General features: G+C 33.6%; 2 protein-coding genes across 3 annotated transcripts; both read right to left on the bottom strand.

The window, feature by feature from the left end:
* On the bottom strand, positions 1-1,624 carry LOC133876815 (zinc finger BED domain-containing protein RICESLEEPER 2-like). The gene is made up of 3 exons (XM_062315060.1): positions 1,354-1,624; positions 915-1,076; positions 1-800 (listed from the first exon to the last, which is right to left on the bottom strand). The coding sequence occupies exons 1-3, from the start codon at positions 1,622-1,624 to the stop codon at positions 1-3; spliced, it is 1,233 nt and encodes a 410-aa protein (XP_062171044.1).
* An 8,621-nt stretch (positions 1,625-10,245) lies between these two features.
* Positions 10,246-12,650, bottom strand: LOC133878646 (uncharacterized). Of its 2 annotated transcripts, none has more exons than XM_062317221.1 (4): positions 12,442-12,650; positions 12,255-12,339; positions 11,739-12,183; positions 10,246-10,600 (listed from the first exon to the last, which is right to left on the bottom strand). In XM_062317221.1, the coding sequence occupies exons 1-4, from the start codon at positions 12,467-12,469 to the stop codon at positions 10,394-10,396; spliced, it is 765 nt and encodes a 254-aa protein (XP_062173205.1). In that variant the 5' UTR covers positions 12,470-12,650; the 3' UTR covers positions 10,246-10,393. The 2 variants fall into 2 exon arrangements, with proteins under 2 accessions (XP_062173205.1, XP_062173206.1); XM_062317222.1 differs by having other exon boundaries at positions 10,510-10,640.
* Between the last annotated feature and the right edge of the window lie 13,080 nt (positions 12,651-25,730).

The raw sequence follows: 25,730 nt of genomic DNA, 5'->3' as shown, positions 1-25,730 counted from the left end.
CTAATATTCCAATGACCCCAACTTGGTTTGTGGATCAAGTATAACAGCAATAAACATCAACACATTAACCCTATCAAGATCCCCCCAATACTTATTGTACTTCATCAACATTTTCTCCGCCATAGAACTCAATATATAATCCCCACTCTCACTATAAGCTTGTAAATGCATTTGAATGCCACAAATTTCTTGAAAATACATATTACATGTGACATACAAAGACCCCGAAAGTCGCATTGTAACTTCATAAAAAAGTTTGAGAAACTTGAGAAAAATCCTAATACGAGCCCAATCATTATAATTAGGAGGTCCCAAACCTTTTTTACCACTCTTTTCATCAGACAATGAAGAAACATAATTTCCATCGTGCTCTTCCATTAATTCAAAAGCACTTTGACATTTTTCAGCACCTTCCAACATTTTAAATGTTGAGTTCCATCGAGTTGGAACATCAAGACATAACAAACCCTTGAAAGTAATTTTTTCTCTTTCTATACAAGTCTTAAAGTTCTCAAATCTTGAAGGAGAAGACTTCACATATTTCACAGCACTTCTAACCTTCAGAATTGAATCATCAATCTCTTTTAAACCCTCAGACACAATTAGATTTAAAATGTGTGCACAACATCTCACATGCATAAACTGATTCTCTAATATGACACCAACCTTATGAGCAGTTCTCTTCTTCAAGTAATCCAAAGCGGTATCATTCGAAGACGCATTATCAACTGTGATAGTGAAAATGTTACTAATACCCCACTGAATCATACATGTCTCAATCTTTTGCCCAATTGTCTCACCTTTATGATTAGGAATTAAACAAAAATTTAAAATCCTTTTGTGCAAGTTCCATTCACTATCAACCTAATGAGCAGTGACACACATGTAATTAAAGTTCTGCACCGAAGTCCAACAATCAGTGGTAAGACAAACACGAGCACCAATTGTCAAAAACACTGCCCTCAACTTTTCATTTTCAGACATAAAAAGCTTAACACAATCCCTCATTATAGAATAACGGGAAGGGATTAAAAACCTAGGTTCAACTATCTTCATGAACTCTTGAAATCCATCACCTTCCACAAATTTAAATGGCAACTCATTAACAATTATCATCTTAGAAATTGCTAACCTTATTTTTTGAGCATTGTATTTAGCAATCACAAGATTACCACATGATCCTTCCCCCCCCTCCCACTCCCACTTGTCCTTCTCTCTTAGCTTCAAAACTTAACTTTGATTGGGACTTATCAAACCTACCAGGAAATTTTTTGCAGCTTTTCCTCATATGTTGTAGCATGGATGAAGTACCGTGGCTTCTATGACAACTAAACAAACCCCCACAATAATTACATTTTGATTTAGGATCCTTTGGATCACCCTCCTGTAACTTAGTAAAATGTTCCGAAACTGATGATGTAGTCTCAACTTTTTTAGATTTTGGTGGGAGAGCTGAACTAGGATTTTGAGGGCCAATAGTTGTTGTAGATCCAACCCCAACACATTCAACATTATCATTACCAATGGGAGGCATGGTACTATCCAAAAGACTAGGCCTAGATGAAGCAGAACTAGAACCAATAGTCTTATAACTCTTATTACCACTACTTGAATTACCATCCATGACTTGAATCTACATTAAGTGAAAAAATAAATAAATAAATAAATAAACCATAATCAACAACAGCTAGAGCATAAATTGATAAACATATGCCAAATGATATGATATGATAAACAGGAGATAAGATCAAAAGCAGTTTCTGATCTTCAAGTTAATCCAAACAAAAAAAATAAACCACAAAAAAAAAAAAAAAAAACCATAATCTGGTTGTTGAGTGTTACAACTTTAATGCATGAGTATAATAATAAAATCCTTATAATAATATACACACAACTATAACAGCCACCTCCTATTCATACAAATATACACACAATTCCACTCCCTGCAACCAAAGCCATTATAATTTTCAACTATAACACAAAACGAAAAAAGAAAAAAGAAAAAGAAAAATGCAAACCAATAAGATTATAAAAGATTGGGAGTGTTCAATTTCTGTTGCTTAAAAAGTATTGGGACAGCAATATTTAGACTAAACAGAGAAAAAATCCGAAATAATACCTGCAAATGCAAACCCGAACAAGATTCATGATTCCTTGAAGCTTTTGATTCTCTGAAAATACCTGCAAACCCAAACAATGAATTGAATGAACCACTAAACTAGTATGAAAAAACAATAAACCATCAGAAAATAAAAGAGTCTAAACCCTAGAAATTACCAAAACGAAGATTGAACTGTCTTTACCCCAGGAATCCGGACTTAGGGCTTTGGGTTTTTGGTTGAAGATTGAAGAAGATGGAGATGTGAAGATTGAAGAAGAAGTGAAGGTCTTGAAGGAGTGAAGGTCGAACTGCCGAAGGACTGAAGGAGTGAAGGGTGAAGGCCGAACTGCGGTAGTTCGGCGCAGTGAAGGGAGGGCTGTGACTCTGTGAGTGAAGGGTGAAGACCGAAGGACTGAATGAGTGAAGGGGAAGACCGAACTGCCGAAGAGACGAAGGACGGAAGGGTCTCGGGTGTGCTCTGTTAGCCGTGCGACGCTGAGGGAAAAGAAAGGGCTGACTGCTGAGGGAAAAGAAAGGGCTGAAGATCGTGAATCGATTAGGTTTTCTCTTTATTTTTTTATTTTTTATTTTTTATTTTTTATTTTTTATTTTTTATTTTTTATTTTTTATTTTTTATTTTTTCTTCTCCTTTGTGCGGGGCGGGGCGGGGTGGGGACCCGCGTTTTTCAAAAGGCTAAACCCGCAACCCGCCCCACCCCGCATAAATTTCTCAAATTAAGATCCTAACCCGTAAAAAAATTCGAAAACCCGGTCCTCTTCAAGGCGGGTGCTGCAGGGCGGCGCGGGGATTGCGGGTTTTGCACACCCCTGGCTAGGACCGGAGAATCGTTGAAGGAAAGATCCTCTAAATTAAAGCCAAGCTTCCTTTGATCAGTTCAAGCTAGACACTTTACTTAAGGCAGTTCAGACTTCAGATTGCTTATTAATTAGTTCACGATCAAGGCTTCCGTCATAGTTAATTGGCCCCAAATATTTTGCCTACTTTTATAGTATAACAAAGACAATTTATGAAAATATTTGTATATTGTTTAAGTTTTAATCCAATAAAGTGTAGTATTCCGTAGTGTTATGAGCTAAGTAAGCAAAAGATCAAGGTGACGTAGCTTTTAAAATTACTATTAAATCAAATATTAATAGTGATATAACCCAAATCTAATAGTGATTTTAAAAGTCAAATCAATTTTTGGAGATAAAAAGGAAACAAAAGTCTTACGTCACTACAAAAAAAAAAAATCAAAAAAAAAACTCTTCTTGACGTTTATTTTCAGTCAGGAAATAGGTATTAAAAGTCAAGAAACCCTTCACGATGTTCAATTCCTTACCTCAGACTTAAGTCGCAGAACTCTTAGTCGAGAAAATGCATTTTCTGGCACATAACTTATGTGGCAGGAAACTTTTCTGGCACAAAATATATGTACCAGAAAACCTGTTTCCCAATTTAAAAAATTTAATAATACTGGAATAATTCTAGTATAATCAAATTTTTTAAAACCTGTTAGAGAAATAATCAGTTCCGAAGGCACGTGGTCTCAAAGTCGAGTCGGAGGTTCAACCTACCGGTCCAAACCGGCTGGGTCACCTCGGTTAGAACATCTCAGAGGTAATTAGTCACAACCTTACACGAAGAGATCACCTCGGTGCCTGAACACCTCGGACTATGACACATCTTGGTTGATTAACCACCTTGGACCTAAAGACTCCACAGGGCACAGAATGTTCTGAGATCTCTTAGTTTGAATGGAACGAACACGTCTTGGGATATTTCGCCTCGGAGAATTAGTCGAGGTACAATACATCACCTCAGAGATATCTCCTCAGATTCAACAAGTAAATGTTCGAATACTATTAGGGCACTATGTTCGAGATTTAGTGGTTTATGTCCAAATATAGGACTTTGCAAGATCTCTAACAAGATTCTAATCCCGAGAATCTCGGGATTAACCCTTATCCCATCATTAATGGTATAAGACACCTATTGGCATGTAATCAATCTGAAGAGGTAGAGTACTATACGACTTGGACTCTACCACCAGATTCAAACTTTATGAAGATAAGGCTAAAGCTTATGTGATTTAGGACTCAAACTCCTAATCCAATTGTGCTTCAAGAACTCCAGTAATTCTGTAACTTTGAGCCTATAAATAAGACTGTTACACCAGCTATTTAGATATATACTCTTTAAGCTCTTAGATTGTTTTGGTCCTCCATAGAAAGTCACGAGTTTGAACTGACTTAGGCATCAGAGTAGTGTAGTTGGCACCCCCAACTAGTTGTTTGTTATTTTGCAAATTACGAGGAAGGTAAAGATAGAAAGGAAGAAGTCGAATCACAAAACGACACGTCACCATACCGAAAATTGTACCAACAGTTCGGCACCGTCTGTGGAAACTCGACATTGTTCCTCCAAAAACAAATCCGTAATGGTGACTATACGCCATACAAACCCGGGTCAGAACAATACCCACCAAGAATGAAACTAAGGAGCTAACATATGCGAGTTGAAGTGTATGAATATGCAACACTCAACACTTATCAGATATGGTAGTTTGTAATTACTACAAACATGCTATGTTATTTTTTAAAATTTGGATGTGTAATTACAAAATGGATGATAGTTTGGGAGGCTACAAACTAAAAAAACTTTTGAAAAAAAATCTAAAACCAAAAACCCAAAAATAAAATGAAAAACCATGGGATAAACAAGTATTTTCTCTTTTTTCAATTTTTTTTTTTTTACGAATTTATTAGGATATTTTAGTCTTATTGATTTTTTTAATATTATTAAATAAATATGTTAAAAAAAAATTGGACAAATTATTAGCGGTGACGTAGTAATGTCGCTGCTAATAACTTGACCAAAACTGCCCATTTTGATGAAAGAAAGTGGGAAAGAATGGCGCTTTGGTGAAAAAATTCGCACCAAACTTTTGTGGACTAAAAAAAAGTTAGACTAACGGAGGCGACTTATGGTTCGAGTTCAAACTCTTTTTTGCATATCCCAAAAACGTTATTAGCGGTGACATTTGTCGCTATTATTGAGTAATTATTGGTGGTATGGTCGTTGCTAATGATTATTAGCGGCAACGTTTCGCCCCTCTTGATCAATAGCAGTGACATTTTGGCGCGGTTAAAGAGCTATTTTCTTGTAATGTGATAGGAAGATAAGAGTTTAATAATTTAGTTTATATTCTAACACGTAGCCTACCAAAAATAGTTGGTGAAACCTTATTTGTTATCCATAAAACCAAGTACTTGGGAAACTTAATTGGCTCAAGGATGGAAGTCGACAACTTTTGGTCTTGCTCTACTTCTATATGATTGGTTTATACAACTCATAACACTTTCTGCTTGACCTCGATCTTCTTGATGTATAATTTTAGCCACCCAATATTGATCGAATTGTTCTTTTATATATATATATATATATATATATATATATATATATATATATATATATATGCCAAGAAACGATTTCCAATTTCCAAGTAACAACTGGGTTAGGCTTTATTTAGGGAAGGACGTGATGTTTATTTATCATAATTCAGTAATAAATTATAGGGAAAACTTCAATTTACCCCCACGAAGTTGTCACCGATTTGCAATTCAACCACCAATGTTTCAATTTCGTCAATTGCACCTCATAAAGTTTCAGAAATTTTCAATTTAGCCAATCCGTCCAATTGATCCGTCTGAATTAACGAAATTGTTCACACATGCCACGCACATGCGATTTTTTGTCTGAACTTACCGAAAATGCCCTTAATTAAACGATAGTGTTTTGGTAAAAAAAAAAAAAAAACTAAAACACCAAAAAAATAACTCCACGTCATCGTCTTCTTAGTCCATTCATTTGCAGCCCAACGTGAAAAAGCACCCGTTCTTCCGAAGCCTCAACTTCACCCTCATACGGTCGCTCATGCCGCCAGAGATTCCTGGACAAATGAGGCTTAAAACGTGGCCATTGTTGAGCAATAGTAGTGCAGCACAATCCACGGCGTTCGAATACTTCTGAATGGAGGGCGGGATTCGCGCCACGTGTAGAGTAGGTCCTGCCGGATTTTGGCTCTGGCGGGTGACAACAACTTGTATATTCGAGCCGTCTTGTTTTTTTCTTTCTTTCTTTGACATATGGTTACGTGACTTTTATACATATGTTTTTAAGTAAATATATGTGTACGTACTACGTCTACATAGGCGATGGACGATGATACTGGCCGGAGGTCTAAGGGAATAGTTTCCCGACAGGATTAAACCTTGGGAAGGATCATATGCGCGTTAATGTTGCCAAATCATCACATTGATTATGTCATAGGTAATGCAGAAAGCGCCGGTGTAGAGAATGACCGGGCAAACAACAGAGACCCAACAAAGCTACGAGTAAAGGAAAACTATGCGAGAATGCTGTCGACCACATTTCTGCCACATTTAGAGGTATGGTCTCTATTGTAGGTTTCTCAAGTCCACTAATGGCATGTAGCGGCAATGGAGGTCCTCTATACAATTACAATATAAGGGTGACATGTGGTCAGCCTGGCTATCAGGTCTGCGAGGAAGGATCTAAGCTCATAAATTGGGATGAGATCCATTACACAGAAGCTACAAATTCCTTTGTAGCATCAAGAGTACTTTCCACAGCTTATTCTACACCACGTACCACGTTTGATTTCTTTTGTCGTGGTTGGCTGTATAGTTCGTCTTGGTAGGTCCCACCCACCTTCTCCCCCATGCAACTCTCTAGTGCACACGTAGCACCTGCTTCTCTATTTTTTCTGTTCAACAACTCAACGTCGGCCTTCAAAAACTTGGCGAACAAGGCTGATATTTTGGGGGTGATGAGTCGTTGTTGCTTTTGTTTGAGGATTGGTTGGCCAAGTAAACTAATTACTAGGGGGTTGGCCAAGTAAACTTGAACTGGGGTTCCCTGGGGTTCTCTAGTCATCAAATCCTTATGGCTATGTTCGCCTCTGTTTTAGAACATGAAAACAGAGGTGAATAGAGGAGCTTGTCCCGGTGAAAAAAAACAAAAAACAAAAAACAAAAAAAAAAAGTTTAAAAAGTTCTCTTTTTCCTGCATGGTTTATGAGGTGAGGGGGAATTATAATGGAGGGTGGTCTACCTCAGAGGCACATAGTGCATGGAGGAGTGTCCTGGTTGTGAGAAACAGGGAGATACTCTTACGTGGGAGGTGCCAATGTCCATGTCAGACATTACATGAAATTGGATCAGAAAGTGTCTCATAAGCCTTCCAAACCTCAACAAATCATCTGGTGGAATCTTCTTTTGCAAATGGAGGACAGACATCTGGGTGGCATTGAAGAGCCAAGTTTCTGTAGGCCTTCTTTATGTCATCTCAAAGCCAACATTCTCAGAACAAAGAAAGAACTTCATAAAAGTTGGTCTTCTTTTGTATGGCCAACTAATTTGCCCTGCATGATATAGTTTTGCGCAGCTTTGGAACTAGCTGGGTGCATTTATCGGATTCATTCGCAAGGAAATATCCATGTTGTGTGTGTCGATGTATTGTGTGAGAGATCAAAGAGAGACAGGAAGTGAAGTACGTATATATGGATGAGTTGGTCTACAATTACAAATATATATGGACCATGTTGTGCGGCAGAATTGTCCCATCTGGAGAATGAAGTTGCTGTGCAAGAGCTTGAGGAAATGCTTGCTGCAAGAGGATCCTTTACATGCCAATCCTTGTACTCCCTTGTCATAGGTATCTTCGTTGTGGATGTATGGAGGTCCCACACCGGAGAAAGCTGACCTGTGCGTCAAAAGTGGGAGAGGAAAGTGAAGGTATGTGAGAGATAATAGCAATAACAATGTTGTTAACAGCAAGCGGTGCAATAGGAAAAGAAAGGCTTCGCTGGAAGACTCTGCCACTACTTTCGAAGGCGCCGAATATAAAGGAATCGCCAGAAAGGGAGTCTCCGGGGGAGAGCCGTGAGAAGACGATGGAGATGGGAGAAGAACTGAATGTGTGATGGACACGTGGGTGGATAGGGATGGATTTCCACCGAACCAGTTGCCAGTTTCCCCACAAACACAAAACGCTGCCGTTTGAGTAAGGGTATTTTTGTCAACTTCGGACCAAAAATCGCATGTGCCACTCACGTGAGTCCACTTCCGTTTCTTCAAACGGCTCAATTGGACGGAAGGGGGTGGATTGAAATTTTTTTAAACTTAATGGGGTGCAATTAACAAAATTGAAACATTGGTGGTTGAATTGCAAATCGGTGACAACTTTATGGGGGTAAATTGAAGTTTTCCCTAAATTATAATATACTAATTAAGTAGTTTTTTTATTCTGTAACCCTATAGTTTTTCAAGCAACTCAGATCCCTTAAATTGCGTCAATTCTTCTTTTTAAAATAAAATTAAAAAAAATTCAGGTAGCCGCCTGCTAACGTGACAATTTTTTTATAGAAATTTACAAGTCTCAGAGCCATATAAAATTGTGAGGAGAGAAGAGTTGTTATAAAATTGGATATTTGGAGATGTCAAAAAGCATGCAATTCAAAAGTAAAAGAAATTAACCACGTGATCAGAAATTTTTTGACCTTCAACGCATCATCAAATTCAAGAATATATATATATATATATTATTGCCGCCAATTATTTTAAACATTATTGCTTGTTTTTAATTCCAGTCATAGGGTGGAAGTCGAGTTTGACGTGAAATTAATTATTATGCAAACCCCTGCGACCCAACATGCATTGAGAAGTGAGTAATTTTACATGGATGTGCATTAAGCCTTCTGTGTAGCGATCATAAATAAATAAATAAAAATAAGATAATTTTTAAAATTATTATTTGATAATCACACATTTAATGATAATTTTAAAAATTACATTATTTTTTTTATGAACACTTAATTAACAATTAATTATTTACCTGTAGAATTATTCTTAGAAAATGTATGCACGGTGCATACAAAAGCTGGCAATTGGCTGGCTTTACCGCTATTTTTATTTTTGAGCTGGGCTTTAGGGTTATTAGTGGGTGTATACCGTGTATTACACATTTAAGTATTATTATCAATATCATTTTCTTTTATTTTTAGGAAAAAATTACACGCACTCCTTAATTTATCACTTCATTATTAATGTCCTTTCAAACAATCAATTGTGTTAATGTCTTCCTTAAACTACCAAAACAATATTATCAATGTCTCCCCCGATGACACAAATACTCTTCATAAGATTAAAAAAATTCTTAAAATTATAACAAAAAAAAGTTGTTTTATTTTTTTTAAACAATTAATTTTGTTTTATTTTTTTCAATTTTTTTTTTTTTTGGAACAGAAAAATCACAAAAAAAAAAAAAAAAAAAAAAAGGTTGTTTTGGCTTTGGAACAGAGTGAAGTAACAGAGAAGTCACGGAAAAATTTCACAGTAGTTATGCGTGGGTTTTTTGCTTTAAATTTCCTTAGTTGTATCCTAGTCGTTAAATCATTTCACAATAGATATGTTCATTACCGCACAGAAGTCGGATCCTATAGGAAATATTGACACAATTAATAATTTTTGAAAACATTAATAATGTGATGCTCGTTTGATGAGGGTAATTGTACTTTTCCTTTTATTATTTCAATATTGTCTTCTAATTCCTTTTACAAAGATATCAATACGTGTCAAAAATAAAGGCAACATTTATCTCACTATAGTTGTATATACTATAATTTAAAATGGATATAAATTTCATACTAACTGTGTTGTAAAAATTCTTCTAATTAAGTCTCTAAAAATTGTGAAACAACTGCTTTTTATTAATGTTATTAAAAAAAATGAAGAAATATAGTATTTAAAAAAATAAAAAATAAAACACATATTTTTTACATATTAAGAGATAATGACATATTTAAAGACTAAATTAAAAGAATTTTTCTACAATCAAATCTGTCAAAAATTTCAATCCATTCATAATCCAAATAAAGAAATGCTACACATCCCAACACTTTTTTCTTCTTCTGGAATTTAGTTTCAACCTGATATATTACAATTCTATGAGATTGTAGCACACTTTCAAATATGATAGGTCTCATGCGATTATGACACATCAAATTAGAACTAAATTCTGAAAAACAGTGTCTGTATGTCTAGTATTCCTCCTCTAAATATTGTATAGCTAGTAGAATGAGAAACACTGGGAAAATAATACTATAATGACAAAATATTTGTACAACACGAAACGAAATTGAGACACGTGTGTCCAAAAACATGCCAGATTCTATAAACATAAGCAGGCAAGGCAGATTTCAGTTTGTTTTAGTTTTCAGGCTGTTCGACCGAATGTTCCTTAATTGGTCTGTCCTTGATGAAGCTCACAGCTGATGCTTCTGCCTGTCCCGTAATGTTGCTTCTGTCCTTCAATAATCCATAGCCAACAGAAGCTTCTTTCCACTCTGTCTGCTCAGATAGATACACGTGTCGTACCAAATACCGCTTGAGCTCAACACGGAGGCAGCTAATGGGCTAAACCACCATCAACAAAAAAAAAGCCCACAATTAACCCCTACATATACACATCTTATTCTTATCAACCAAACATAATAAAATGATTTATGTGTTGAAGATATATGGAAAAATATCATTTTAACCTCTCAAATTACCACCCATTTTACAATTAGCTTCACAAACTGTTAACACTTTGACTTCGGTCCCTCAAACTATCAAAACCTTTAAAAAAATACCTCATTTGGTGAAATATCCTCATATTTTTCCAGCCACGTGTCATTTTTCAATTAAAAAAAAAAAACCTAAAAAAAATTAAATTTTTTATCTTTTTTTAAAAAAAATTAAAAATAAAAAATAGAAAGTAAGATATTTGGGGGTGGCTGCCGGTGGCCACCCCATTTTCCTTATTTTTTTTTTTTAAAAAAAAAAAAATAAGTTTTTTTGAGTTTACTTTCTTATTTTTTTTAAAAAAAAATATTTTTTTAGTTAAACAATGACACATGGCAGGGGTAATATGAGGATATTTCGCCAAATGGGGTCCTTTTCAAAGATTTTTGTAGTTTGAGAGACCGGAGACGGAGTGTTGGCAATTTGTAGGGCTAATTGTAAAACAGATGGTAATTTAAAGGGCTAAAATGATATTTTCTCAAGATATATACATCTTCACTAGTCTTTCGAGTAAGATTAATATTTTGGAATTATTAAACAATTAAATCATTGTTTCATATCAATAGTTTAAGTTTTTAAGATAATTTGTGATATAACATAATATAGGAAGAGAGATCTTGAATTTAATCTTTAATTCTCAAATTTCCCACAATTTTTTGGTTAATGTGAAAACTTTTAAATACAAACTAAAATTGGTACCAATAATGATTCAAACTAAGAATATCAATTTGTGTTCGAGTGGCAGGTCGTGTCAAGATATTAGTATAAAACTATACAAGTCAACTTTAACCATACTCATTTCGTTAAACAGATTAGACCCTTCAACCATAATTCGTTAATTTCGTTTTGGGTTTCTATTGAGTTTGTATGTAGTATCAAAAATTGACAATTTTAGTATCGTATATTGAGTTCGAGTCGTGTCGAGATATAAATACTATAAAACTATATAGTTCCATTCTAATAGACTAATTTATAAGAAACAGCAAACCTCAGCTCTGGATTCAAAGGCAAGTCGAAAGAAAGCAGCCGACACGAAATGCTTCCCGACGGACTCTGCCAACTTGATCTGACCAAGCCAATAGGATGAAGTCTCCAGCCTATCGAACCGGCATTTCATGCAATTCTCCGCACTCAGGTACGGCGTGCCTGGAATTTTAAGCCTACTTAGAGAAGGCAGTGCCACCGGAGTCCCCGGCGCTACAGCATTTACCGCCTCCACATTCTGTGCAGATTTTCCTTCGACTTGGTCTGGAAAGCGAACACTCTTTTTCTTCGATTTGGGTTTTGCTTTTTCAGGGGAATTCTTCAGTTTGGTGGATTTGGGTTGCTTTTGAGCGACCCCACTTGAGGGTTTGGCTATAGGCTTCTGAGTTGCGGTGATCACCGGTATGTTGTCGACGTCGTTGCGAACTGTACCAAACACCCGCCTTTGCCTGGAAACAGAGGAGCAGAAATTTGGTAAGCAAAAACAAAAAAATACTTGAAGAAGAAAAGAACCGATTACCTGGAAATTGGAAGTTCATCGGTGAGAGCTTTTGGTGCATCGGTGGGTTTTCTGTTGGTTTTGGATTTTGAGGGACGAGATTTGCCTGCTTTTGGTGAAGAAATAGGAGTGATTTGCTAGGCAAATTAAAAATAAAATAAAATAAAATAAATAAAAATTGATAAGGAAAGGGGAAAAGAAATAGTACCTGGAAATGGGGTTGAATTAGGATCCATTGAAAGGTGAATTGGGATTGAGGAAATATTTGGAATGGGGAGAGACAGTGTAGAAAGAGGAATTTTTATGCAGGTTTTGAAAGTTTTTGAGTTTTAAGAATGAGCGGCAACAGGTTCCCGCATGAGCAGTTATACTTGTGAAGCATAACGGATGAATTGATTTTGATAGGATCCCAAATATTCTACAGATTTTCATCATTTTCTTAATTTTTCGTAATAATTTTCTTATTTCAATCTCTGATAGGGTTTGCGTGAATTATATGAGTCCGCCACTTCAAAATGGATGGCCCGGTGTGTGCTACGTTTTACTTTTATTAATGGGCCTTATTGGGCAAAACCAAAATTGGCCCATCAAAACGAGCTGGGCCACCTTTTGAAACCTTAAATTTGGACGACAAAGTAATCCTTTCCTCCCTTAATTTGTCTAGTGATAAGTAACCTTATCAAATTTTACAAGTTAAAATAGTTAAAAATCGTTTTTTTTTTTTTTTTGGCCATCTATTTTTTTAAAGTATGTTTAGCAGCCTCACCATTTTAATTATCCACTATCACTATTCTATTTAAATAATCTTTTACAAAATGAAGATTGTGTGTGATACATGAAAGAGAAATAAAATAAAATAAAAAGATGAGAGATAGCTTTTTTATAGATTTGGTGAATGAACAGTACTCACTGTTAATGGCGAGTATTATTCACTTATTTTCACCAAATTGGAGAGGTTGCTGTAGAGTCGTTTTGTACAATTTTTACCAAATTAGGTCATCAAAATAACTAAAAAGTTATTTTTGTTAAGCTACTAAGAATACTTTTATGGCGAGCATCGAGTTCCTTGGAGGGCATGAATACCAATGGACCTAAGTGTTGAAGTGCACTCTCGCCACAAGGATGCCACTTTAACAGCTGATTCTCCCTCCATTAGCTTAGCTAACCGAAAATTCATGCCATGTTACGTAAATGTCTATATCCTACTATCCCTTTTTTTTTTCTTTTTTTTCTTTTAATATATATATCCTATTATCCTGAAGTAACCAAGTTTAACTTTTACTTTACTTATTTATTATAAGAAGCAAAATGCTATTTTGCAAATTTACAATACAATTTTCAATATATTTTAATATTTTATATATTATTTGACAACATGATTTGTATTTGTAAGGGTGCTTTGGCTTCATGTTGTGCCTAATTAATGTTGGCGTTTATTTGAATTTGGCATCATGCAAGTTGGATTTGTCATTTGAAATGTTTGGTGTTTTTTGCTTTTGGATTGATTTTAGAGTTGTAATATATAAATGTACTAATGTTTGGATTTGTATTTAGATTTGTTACATTTCTTCTAATGTTTTTGATTTGTATTTGGAAAAACCAGCCCAAAAACTTTCTTTTTTTTAAAGAAAAAATTAAAAGCATGCAGCCCAAAAATAGCACAAAACCCACATAAAAAAACGGTTTTCAAATTGTCAGTTATAAGTTTAATAATCGTTAACCGTCTAAGCAAAGCGGTTGCAGTTAATAAATTTTAATAACCACCTTGGGCGATTGCTGGTAGCGATTATAGTCAATAACAGTTAACCGTAACTACTTGTACAGTCTTAACATCTCCTAATAGACTGACGGAAAGAATCTTTACATTAGTAATAAAGTTTTAGCGAAAGCTTATAAAACTTAACCCTAAGAGGGTGTCGGGCTTGTCGGTCTATACAAGGAACAAAGGTGAAACTCACAGGTGCGAAATCTTACCCTTAGCCAAACTCTGCCTAAATACCCATTCACCAAACTCTCACTAGTAGTGGCTTCACTAGATCCCACCGGTCAACCCTTCTAAATCTCTGCCTCTCTTACTGAACTCCTTCCTAAAAATTAGTTTGAGGTGACTCTAGGTCTTTGCACCAACAGAAACAAAAGGGACACTTAGTTCTGGGAACCTTCCCAGCTGCGAAACAAATGAAAAAGAAGCATGTACATAGGTCACCCCATTCACACTAGCCATCCTTCTGGGTATATGTTTACGTTCCCACGTCAGAGTCAATGGGAGTATGAAACACTACATATGACTGGGACTTTCACAATAGATGTTAAGAGTAAGTATTTAATTATGTTAAAAGCACATTATCCAAGCCTAATATATTAGAATCCAAGAGAAAAACAAAAGGAAAACAAGCAAAGAAACTTCAGTACGTACTGAAAAATTAATGTTTGAAATATCACATGGTTTTCTTACAAATCAACTTTTAAAAGTGAAACGTGTACTTCAGGCTATTAAAAAAGTATATCAAAATCAAATGTTATTTATATATTGAGGGACACGTATCACTTTTATGTTAACAATATATAATTAAATTTTATTTAACAATGTAAATAAACAGCGGGATAATTAATTATACAAATAGTTCAAGCCATTGCTTTGCTCAAGCGAAGTGAGGAAAATTTAGAGAGTCTGAAAAACAGAAATTTAGAGAGATTCTTCTGACCTATGCCTACTGAATGTCATACTGATAAAATACATATATTCTTTATTTATAAGCCAGGTCAAGAATCTTCAAAATTAACCATAATTATTTATCCTTTCGATTGTTACTTATATATTTAAGGAAACATTTTACTTTTAAAGACTAATTTGTAAAAATATATATATATATATATATTTGTTCAATTATTTCCGGTGCAACTTGGCTTGTTGGGAAATTCCATAGATTTGAAGTCAAGAAGCGTGGAGAGGGACGATCGAGTAACTCTCAAAGTTGGTTATCTATTATAAAAATAAAAAAAAATAAAAAATAAAAAAAAAAAAAAAATAAAAAAAAAAAAAACCTCTAAAAGTTGGTTGACCTTTTGTACAAAGATTGGGCCATGCCACTATCTTCAATGTTAAATAATGCCCATTCACTTCCTCAATCATATAACACTTGTATACGTACGTCAACTGCATGCCCTAGCATTCACTTCAATTAATCCTCCGCCGGCCATGACTTATTGGACGCTCAATCCTCTTTTGCTCTGCCTTTCTTCGTATCTATACTGTTGAAATGTGAGCATTTGTGATGACACCGTACCATTGGGGACGACGTACACTGTACGTCGTTTTCTGCCAACACAATGTGAACGATTCATTTTTTCAATGTGAATTTAATGTCATGTGGTGCTAATAGGCTGTTCTGATATCAAAAGGAAATGCTAGTCAATTACATTTGCGTTACCACATCAAAACGACTAATTAAATCACTCTAAAAGTCTAATCTTACTTTTAGAATTAATACTTAGAAGCATTTTTATAATCCACCCGTTTAATACACGCAACAACTGCAGTGGAGAAAAAGAGAGGTGATAGGAATTGGATTGGCAATGGTCCCTCTTGGGCCCAACTTTCCCGTGTACCTCAATTGGAGCATTAACCACTAACCAGCAAGTCCAATTTCTTTAACGGTGACCGACATAAGGGACATGCGTAGGCTATGGCGGCTTCTCCCAATTTTTGGAAAGTTGTGGGTTGTTTGGTAATTTTTTAGAAAATCTTACTCACTTTTTAAAGGCAACAAAACTCTTCTTAAATATCACCAACACATTTCTCAGAACGCCAATCAAATTTGACGGCGACCGCTAAGGCCACCAGATCACCCCGCCACGGTGGATGGTGCAACAATTTTTTTAAAACTTTTTTTAATTTTCACTTATTTTATAAAAAATTTTAAATTTTAAATTTTTACAAATCACTCTTCAAAACTTTACACGAAATCAATTTTCAACCATCTCAAGCATGACCTTCACTAAGGGTTTATTTGAGTTTGTGATTTCAAAAAATACAATTTTAAAATAATAATTTTAAAATGTGCAATTTGTAAAACTAATTTTTAAAAATACAGTTAAGCATTTTAAAAAAATAATAAAAAAATAAAATGCTACCCAATCACGCAGTTTTACGAACAACAGGAAATCTCACTTTAATCGTTGCAGAGAAAGCTTATTATTTGTGAGAAAACTAAAGAGGAAGAGTAATTCTCTTTATCTTATGTCTCGTTTGGTTCGCGGAATAGACCATTAGAATGAAAAGATTAGAAATAGTCATTATTTTGTTTGGTTGTAGTCTATTTATTGGAATAGTTATTCTCCTTGGAATAACTATTCTCTTACGTAGAGGAATACCTATTCCTCTAAAACAATTAGAGGAACAACTATTCTAAAATGAATAAACTATATTTTCTAGAAAAAATCACTCATTATTTTCTATTTTCTCTCAAATTTTTTTTTTTTTTAAAAAAAAAAAAAAAAAAAAAAGGAAATCTACGTTATAATGTGGTCGACTAGCCACAAATGGAGTCGAGAGTGGTGCGGCCACCCTCGAAGCGTTTGGGGGTGGCCTGGCCACCACTGATGGGCTTCGGAAATGGCTGCGGCCACCCCGGACTCTTTAGTGGGTGGGGGTGGTCGGACAAACCAGTTACTGTGTTTTTATTATTATTATTTACAAATGAGTTTTTTTAATTAAAAATAATAATTTTGTGAGTTTTTTATAATAATTTTGATTCGATTTCAATTAAAATATATACGTTGTCCCAAATTAAAGTATATAACTATTTCATTTTATTATCTTCTATTCTTAAAAACAACTATTCTCTTTTTCCAATGAATATTCATTCCCAATCCAAACCAGACATGATCTACGAAAGAGTAAGAATGTTTGTAATTAAGCTTTAGGTTTAAATAATTCTTTTTCGGCTTTTTTATTTTTAATAAATTTCTTTTCTATTGCCTTTACCCATGGTCAAACATTGCGTGAGAGAACGTCGTAAATTCTTGATGTTCTTTTTTTAAAATATAAAAATAAATAAATGATTCATTTTCTTTTTTCCTTCTTTCGTCATTTCACTTTATTAAGTCCGCTATTGGATCTATAAAGCTTATCTAAGTCACACACAGGAACCCTACAAATCTAATGGTAATTTTAAAATATAAAATAATAAAATAATAAAAGACAGAGAGTATGTACGTATAACACATTTTAAAAAAAAAAAAATTATTTATCGTGATCGTGACTCATTATTAAAGGGTACCTTCACTTAACCTCTTGAATTGTCACCTCTTTTGAAATGTTCCCACTAAAATTCAATTTCTCTTACTTGAGTGTATTTATCTTTTAATTGTTTGCAATGTCACTCATCTGTTAAGATTTTTCATTAACTCCTAACTGAGGAGTGTCAAAATATCAAAATTACCCCTATTTGTTTTAGGAAAAAAAAAATTGCACAGGTGTCGCAATATTACACCGACATGTGTTGAATGGTGTGATAATTCGTTAGTTTTGAACAGAAAAATGGATGGAGTTACCATTTCCATCTTTTCCCATAGCAATTAGGTGTTTAACCCTTAATAGTATTTGCAAAAATACACCTGCCTCAATTTTCACTTTTTTTTTTTTATTTTAAAAGAAAACAAAAGATATTTTTAAAATTTTTATGAGATTAAACAAAAATCTTAATGAAGGAACGAGTGACATTACAAAAAAAAGAAAAAAAAAAAAAAAAAAAAAAAAAAAAAAAATGATACATATAGTATATTAAGAAAAATTAAACTTTAAAAAGATATTGCCAAAGTGATGACAAAATTAACAAACCCAAAAACTTTTTTTTTATTTTTTTTTTTATTTTTCTTCCTTTCCTTGTGCGTAACTGCCATGCAATGTCAGACGGATTTAAGTGTCCGTGCAAAAGGGTTTTTACCTTCAGAGCTAGGACCCCCAAGTCGTGAAAGGTCAGATTGACAAAAGGTCAAAGGTGTTAACCCTTTTGGGGGGCACTCAAAAGACTTGAACCGAAGTGCTTAAACACGATGAATTTACGCATATTACCTTAACAAGTAGTAGTAGTTTCGGGATGTCTTCATGGCCTTTGAATTCTTTAAGGGGTCTTTTTTTCTTTTCTTTTTTTATCTTAACACTTTTTGATAGAATAAATATCATCATCAGACCGTCAAAAATCTTTGAACATTGCAGTTGATTCCATGCATCATTTCCAACCTTTTTACTGCAATATCTTTTTGATCTCATTTGGATGGCTAGAAACAGCAAAAATCACAAGGATTTTAGTCCCTATCCTTTGAGTCTTTCACAGCATATATATTGACATACTTCTTTAGCGAGATTCTTTATTTGTTATATTTAGTCTTGCGGAACCACGTCTCTCCACCCATTAGAGAGTTACCCCCGTTATGAACAGAAATTTTTTTACAGTTTAACTGAATTGTAGGGTATCTAGTTAGTTATAAGTGTATAGATATTTTTTGAGACAAAAATGCCCCTACACTACAACTAATTGGATACTCTCTAATTTAGTTGAATTGGAGAGGATCCTAATACATTATTTACTCCTAGAGCTCTCTACTTTTGATTCCATTTCAGAAGTTGGAATATTGGTGTTTAGGTGGTCCGTTAAAAACCGTCATACATCCGTTATTTGCCTGTCTGTATGGGTTATAGGCGTATTTTCAGTCCCTAATTAATTTCAGGTGGAGAGATACCATATTCCCTACCCGCATATATCCAGACGGATAGCAAAATATGGGTAGGTAAAAGTGAATATTATCGACCTCCACATACCCCTATATATTAAAAACATAGTTTTGTTTTATTAAACTAAAACAAAGCCGTTTTAAGGAAAGGAGTAGGCTCCCAATGAATTTTATTAACAAATTGAGATTGCATGTATATAACATAGAGGCTTATATGTGTTATAGTTTGGTCCCGACACTAGAGAGAGAACCCCAGCAGCAACGACATCAAGTTCATCAACAACCCACTTATTTTACAAGTGTATTTAGTTCGAAAATTAAATTAAGCCCATCTAAAAAAGTTTATAAATTAAGTTCATAGTTCCAAAAAAAAAAAAAAACTCAAAAGAAGCTAAAGAAAAAAAAAATAAAAAAATAAAAAAAAATAAAAAAAAAATACACCCATGTGTGCGGTTAAGAGCAAATTCTGCAAAGTGTGAATACGGCTACAAATATTCACTTTTCACAAGTAAAGTGCTAAGAAGGATACATAATAAAAAGTATTATGCAATTTACATGAATAATTTTAATAGTATGTTAAGTGTCCATTAAAAAATGATGTGACTTTTAAAATTATCAGTGAGAAATAGTGGAAAAGTAGCAATAAATCTCGGGAAATAAATTATGTCTTTATATTGTTAGAGGATTGATTGTATCAATCAATCAGATTTAACGGATTTGATTGATAGGCTTGTGACCGTCAATATCCAACTATATATATATATATATATATATATATATATATATATATATATATATATATATATATTTGGTTCAATTATTTCCAGTGCAACTTGGCTTGTTGGGATATATATATATATATATATATATATATTTGGTTCAATTATTTCCAGTGCAACTTGGCTTGTTGGGAAATTCCATAGATTTGAAGTCGAGAAGCGTGGAGAGGGACGATCGAGTAACTCTCAAAGTTGGTTGTCTATTAAAAAAAAAAAAAAAAAAAAAAAAAAAAACACTCTAGAAGTTGGTTGACCTTTTGTACAAAGATTGGGCCATGACACCATCTTCAATATAAATGTTAAATAATGCTCATTCACTTCCTCAATCATATAACACTTGTATACGTACGTCAACTGCATGCCCTAGCATTCACTTCAATTAATCCTCCGCCGGCCATGACTTATTGGACGCTCAATCCTCTTTTGCTCTGCCTTTCTTCGTATCTATACTGTTGAAATGTGAGCATTTGTGATGACACCGTACCATTGGGGACGATGTACACTATACGTCGTTTTTCCACCAACGGAACGTGGACGATTCATTTTTTTAATGTATGATCGATTAATGTCATGTGGTACTAATAGGCTGTTCTGATATCAAGAGGAGACGTTAGTCAATTACATTTGCGTTATCGCATCAAAAAGACCAACTAAATCACTTTAAACTAATATAAAAAAAAAAAAAAAAAAAAAAAAAAAAAAAAAAAAAACTAAATCACTTTCAAAGTCTAATCTCACTTTTAGACTTAATAATACTTAGAATCATTTTTATAATCCGCCCGTTTAATACACGCAACAACTGCAGTGGAGAAAAAGGAAGGTGATAGGAATTGGATTGGCAATGGTCCCTCTTGGGCCCAACTTTGCCGTGTACCTCAATTTGAGCATTAACCAGCAAGTCCAATTTCTTTAATGGTGACCGACATAAGGGACATGCGTAGGCTATGGCGGCTTCTCCCAATTTTGGAAAGTTGTGGGTTGTTTGGTAATTTTTTAGAAAATCTTACTCACTTTTTAAAGGCAACAAAACTCTTCTTAAATATCACTAACACATTTCTCAAAACGTCAATCAAATTTGACGGCGACCGCTAAGGCCACCAGATCACCCCGCCACGGTGGATGGTACAACAATTTTATTAAAACTTTTTTTAATTTTCATTTATTTTATAAATTTTTTTAATTTTTATGAAGCACTCTTCAAAACTTTACGAAATCAATTTTCAACTATCTCAAGCGTGACCTTCCCTCAGAATCTATTTAAATTTATGATTTCAAAAAGTACAATTTTAAAATAACGATTTTAAAATGTGTAATTTGAAAAAATAATTCTTAAAAATACAGTTACGCATTTTAAAAAATAATAAAAAATAAAATGTTACCCAATCATGCAGTTGTACGTACTACAAGAAATCTCACTTTAACCGTTGCACCGTAGGTTTGAATAGGGTGCTGCTTAGTGGAGAAAGCTTCTTATTTGTGAGAAAACTAAAGAGGAAGAGTAATTCTATCTGTCTTGTGTCTCGTTTTGTTCGAGGAATAGACCATTAAAATAAAAATATTAGAAATAATCATTATTTTATTTGGTAGAGATCTATTTATTAGAATAGTTATTCTTATTGGAATAACTATTCTTTTGCAAAGAGTAATACATATTCTTCTAATTTGGTGACAACACATATATCACAATTGGAATTGACAAAAAAAAAACCTACATAATTTCTTATTTACAAAAAAACTCAAATCTTAAAAATAATAATAATAAATGTTGGACCTTAGATCTGTGGGTCTGATCTAATTTCTTTTTCTTTTCTTTTTTTTTTTAAGTTTAGTTTAGAAAAATTAAAGAAAAATATAGTTTTTTTTTTTTTTTTAAAAGGTTGTCTATTCCCTCAGGAATAACTATTTCTCTCAAAAATAAGGAATAGATTTTTCTTCGTAAGGGAATAGTTATTCCCATGGAATAGTTATTCCAAAGAATTGGTCCATATCAAATAAGCTCTCGTTTGGTTTGTGGAATGACTATTCTATTAGGGAAAGAAATAGATATTCCTAGGAATAGAAGGTAGTGGAATGGAATGGTTATTCTTAATTTTTAGTTTGGTAACAACTCATATATATTAATTGGAATACAATCAAAATTACTAAAAAAACCCCACATTATATATATTTTAAAAATTAAAAAAAATAAAAATAAAAATTGAAAACTATAGGGCGGCTGATCACCACAATGGGTGGTCGACCACCCACGAAATATCCAGGGGGTGGCCACGGCCACCCCCGAATGACTCTTGGGGTGGCCATGGCCACCCCTGAAGCCCATTCGGAGGTGGCCTATTCCACCCCCAAATCACCTCGGGGGTGGTTGCACCACCCTCGGAGCCATATGTGGCTGGTCAACCACCTATTGGGGTGGTTGGCCAGCTACTGTTAAGGGGGGTGGGGTTTCGATTTTTCCTCTTTTTAAAAAAAAAAATGAAAGAAAATAAAATATAATAGTGATTTTTTCTGGAAAAACTAATCTATTCCCATTGAAATAGCTATTCCTTTCATTTTTTAAAGGAATAGGTATTCCTCTTCGTAAATGAATAGTTATTCCAATGGGAATAACTATTCCAAGGAATAGATCCATACCAAACATAAGAATGGTTATTCCTATGGAATAGTCATTCCATTCCAGTGATCTATTCCGCAAACCAAACGAGCCATAAAGGAATAGCCATTCCATTCAAATGACTTATTCCGCGAACCAAACGAGGCCTTAGAGAAATAACTATTCTGAAATGAATAAACAACATTTTCTAGAAAAAAAAAAAATATCACTCATTATTTTCTATTTTCTCTTAATTTTTTTTTAAAAAAAGAAAAAACAAAAAAGCAAGCCTACGTTATAGTGTGATCGGCCAACCATAGATAAAGTCGGGAGTGGTGCAACCACCCTTGAAGCACTTGGGGGTGGCCTGCCCACCAGTGATGGGCTTCAGGGGTGGTTGCTCTTTGGTGGGTGGGGGTGGTTAGACCCACCAGTTACTGTGTTTTTATTATTATTATTTATAATTTGAGATTTTTTGAAGAAAAAAAATAATGTGGGTTTTTTTAATAATTATGATTCGATTCCAATTAAAATATATGTGTTATCATCAAATTAAGAAGTAAGAATAACTATTCCATTCTACTATCTTTTATTTTCAGTAATAAATATTTTATTTTTTAATAAAATACTCATTTCGCAATCCAAACTAAGCCTGAATTAAGAAAGAGTAAGAATGTTTGTAATTAAGCTTTAGGTTTAAATAATTGTTTTTCGGGTTTTTTTGTTAATAAATCTCTTTTTTTATCGCCTTTACCCATACTCAAACCTTGCGGGAGAGAACACGTCGTAAATTCTTGATGTTCTTATATTTTTTTTAAAAAAAAATAAATGATTTTTTTTTTTTAATTTCTTTCTTTCATCATTTCACTTTATAAAGTCATTATTGGATCTGTAGAGCCCATGTAAGTCACACACATAAATCCCATAGATCTAATGGTGATTTTAAAAAATAATAATAAAAAAAGAATAAAAGAAAAATAAGGACGATCAAGAGAGTACTATGTATAACACTTTTTTTTAAAAAAAAAATATTTATCGTGATCATGACTCATTATTAAGGGGTACCTTCGCTTAACTCCTTGAATTGTCACCATTTTTGCAATGTCTCCCTAAAGTTCAGATTCTCTTAATTTAATGTATTTATGTTTTAATTGTTCGCAATGTCACTCATCTGTTAAGATTTTTTGTTAACTCCTAACTGAGGAGTGTCAAAATTTTAAATTACCCCTATTTGTTTTACAAAAAAAAAGAGTTGGTTAGGATTTAATAGTATTTGAAAAAATACACATGCCTCAAGTTTTGCTATTTTTTATATTTTTAAAAAAAGAAGATAGATTTTTGAAATTTTTATGAAATTCAATAAAAAATTATAAGGAAAGAGTGACATCTCAATCAATTAAAAGATAAATATACTATATTAAGAAAAAAAAATTTAACTTTAAAAAAATATTGCGAAAGTGATGACAAAATTAACAAACCCTCATACGGATTTTTTTTCATTTAGATATAAAAGTATGGATGTAATTGCCTTTTCACAAAGAATGTAAAAAGATAATTACATCCCTATTTTATACAAAAAATGGAAAAGATCCAAAATCCTGCCTTTTGCCTTCAGAGCTAGGACCCTAAGTCGTGATAGGTCAGATTGACAAAAGGTCAAAGGTGTTAACCCTTTTGGGGGGCACTCAAAAGACTTGAACCGAAGTGCTTAAACACCATAAATTTACGCATATTAACTTAACTCTTCATGGCCTTTGAATTCTTCTTCTTCTTTTTTTTTTTTTTTTTTTTTTTAGAATAAATATCATCATCAGACCGTCAAAATCTTTGAACATTGCAGTTGATTCCATGCATCATTTCCAACCTTTTTACTGCAATATCTTTTTGATCTCCTTTGGATGGCTAGGAACAGCAAAATTCACAAGGATTTTAGTCCCTATCCTTTGTCTCTTTCAAAGCATATATATTGACATACTTCTTTAGTGAGATTCTTTATCTGTTATATTTAGTCTAGCCACTAATTAGAGAATTACCTCTATTATTAACATAGCTCATTGGGCCGCTACCATCATTTCAACTGACAGGATTTCCTTAAATTTATATCCTTTATTAGACCTCTCACTTAATAGTAGTAAAGATTCCCTTGGTAGAGCTTTTGTGGCCTCGCTTTTGGATAATTGTACTATTAGTCTCTGTGATTGGCTTAAATTAGAAATTACTCATTTTGGTACAAAACATTCACGGAAAGTTCTTGTGGTAATCTATAATTACAAATCAATCCCTGAACACGTTTTCCATCCACCAAGTTAACAAATTACGTTGGTCAGTCACATCACACCCAATAAGAAGCAAACATGTGTCAATTGCAATAAAAAAAAAAATCTAATAAAAATATAAATAAATAAAATAAAAATATATTATTTTTTCTAAAAAAAGAAAAAAGAAAAAAGAAAAAAATTGAACCGGCGGCAGTCACCCCCATTGGCTGGGGGTGGCTGCCCAACCAGCAGCCACCGCTTCAATTATTATTTTTTTTTAAAAAAAAACAAATATTTTTATTTTATTAGATTTAATAATATTTTTTTATTACAATAGACACATGTTGGCTTTCTATTGAGTGTGACGTGGCTAACTAACAGAATCTGTTAACATTGTGGATGGGAAATATGTTCAGAGATTGATTTGTAATTATAGTTTACCACAAGGACCCTCCATAAATTTTTTGTACTACAAAAAATAATTTGTAATTTAGGCTAACTCCAACGATCAGTTATGCAATTTTTCCATTTAAAAAACCAGCAAACTAATTTCTCTGACTTTAATTTACGATGGAAGCTTGACTCTTTCCATAAATCCACCATTCTTGAATATTTCTAGTTACAATTATTTATTTATTTATTGGTTTTTGGGTTGAAAGCTACGTACAGAATTGATTTTAATTAGTTTTAGAAAAATACAACCTTTATTCACGTTTGTTATTATCAAGTGTTACGTCTGATTACATGCTTGTTGGCAGGTTACGGGTATTACCAGATTTCTCGCCTGGAATAAAATTGTAGGGTAGTCATCATTCCCGGTCGTTATCTAAGCAATTGACACGTAACCTTCTACAAATGACAAAAATGAAACTAATTAAATTCATTCAAATCAACAACTCGGCCAAATGATACTATTTTGGCTTCGACGATGATAATCGACAATGTGTTGCTAAAAAACATCGAGTTATGTTTGAATTTTGTGCTTCCTGCGGGCCATGCGGGGAAAAATTGGCAGGCAACAGCCAGAAGAAGCCGTTTGGATTTCTGTTCCTTGAAATTAGTGACAATTTTTTTTACATCTCCGCTATCCTCCAAGGATGAAGTTTGGGTGGACTGAAATTCTCTAAAATTGTAA

The sequence above is a fragment of the Alnus glutinosa genome, chromosome 9 (assembly GCF_958979055.1).
Source record: "Alnus glutinosa chromosome 9, dhAlnGlut1.1, whole genome shotgun sequence".
NCBI lineage: Eukaryota > Viridiplantae > Streptophyta > Magnoliopsida > Fagales > Betulaceae > Alnus > Alnus glutinosa.
The sequence above is the reverse complement of the archived record's forward strand: the minus strand, read 5'-3'. Positions and strand labels throughout refer to the sequence as shown.

What these genes read in the sequence shown, in the direction of transcription:
- LOC133876815 (XM_062315060.1), bottom strand. Translation starts at nt 1,624, where the DNA reads ATGGATGGTAATTCAAGTAGTGGTAATAAGAGTTATAAGACTATTGGT. An exon ending in AAAGGATCCTAAATCAAAAT is followed by an intron (nt 1,077 to 1,353) that starts GTAATTATTGTG and finishes AATTTGTGGAAG; the next exon opens with GTGATGGATTTCAAGAGTTC. An exon ending in TGTTTGTCTTACCACTGATT is followed by an intron (nt 801 to 914) that starts GTTGGACTTCGG and finishes CTAATCATAAAG; the next exon opens with GTGAGACAATTGGGCAAAAG.
- LOC133878646 (XM_062317221.1), bottom strand. Translation starts at nt 12,469, where the DNA reads ATGGATCCTAATTCAACCCCATTTCCAG. An exon ending in GATGAACTTCCAATTTCCAG is followed by an intron (nt 12,184 to 12,254) that starts GTAATCGGTTCT and finishes CTCTGTTTCCAG; the next exon opens with GCAAAGGCGGGTGTTTGGTA. An exon ending in CCTTTGAATCCAGAGCTGAG is followed by an intron (nt 10,601 to 11,738) that starts GTTTGCTGTTTC and finishes ATGGTGGTTTAG; the next exon opens with CCCATTAGCTGCCTCCGTGT.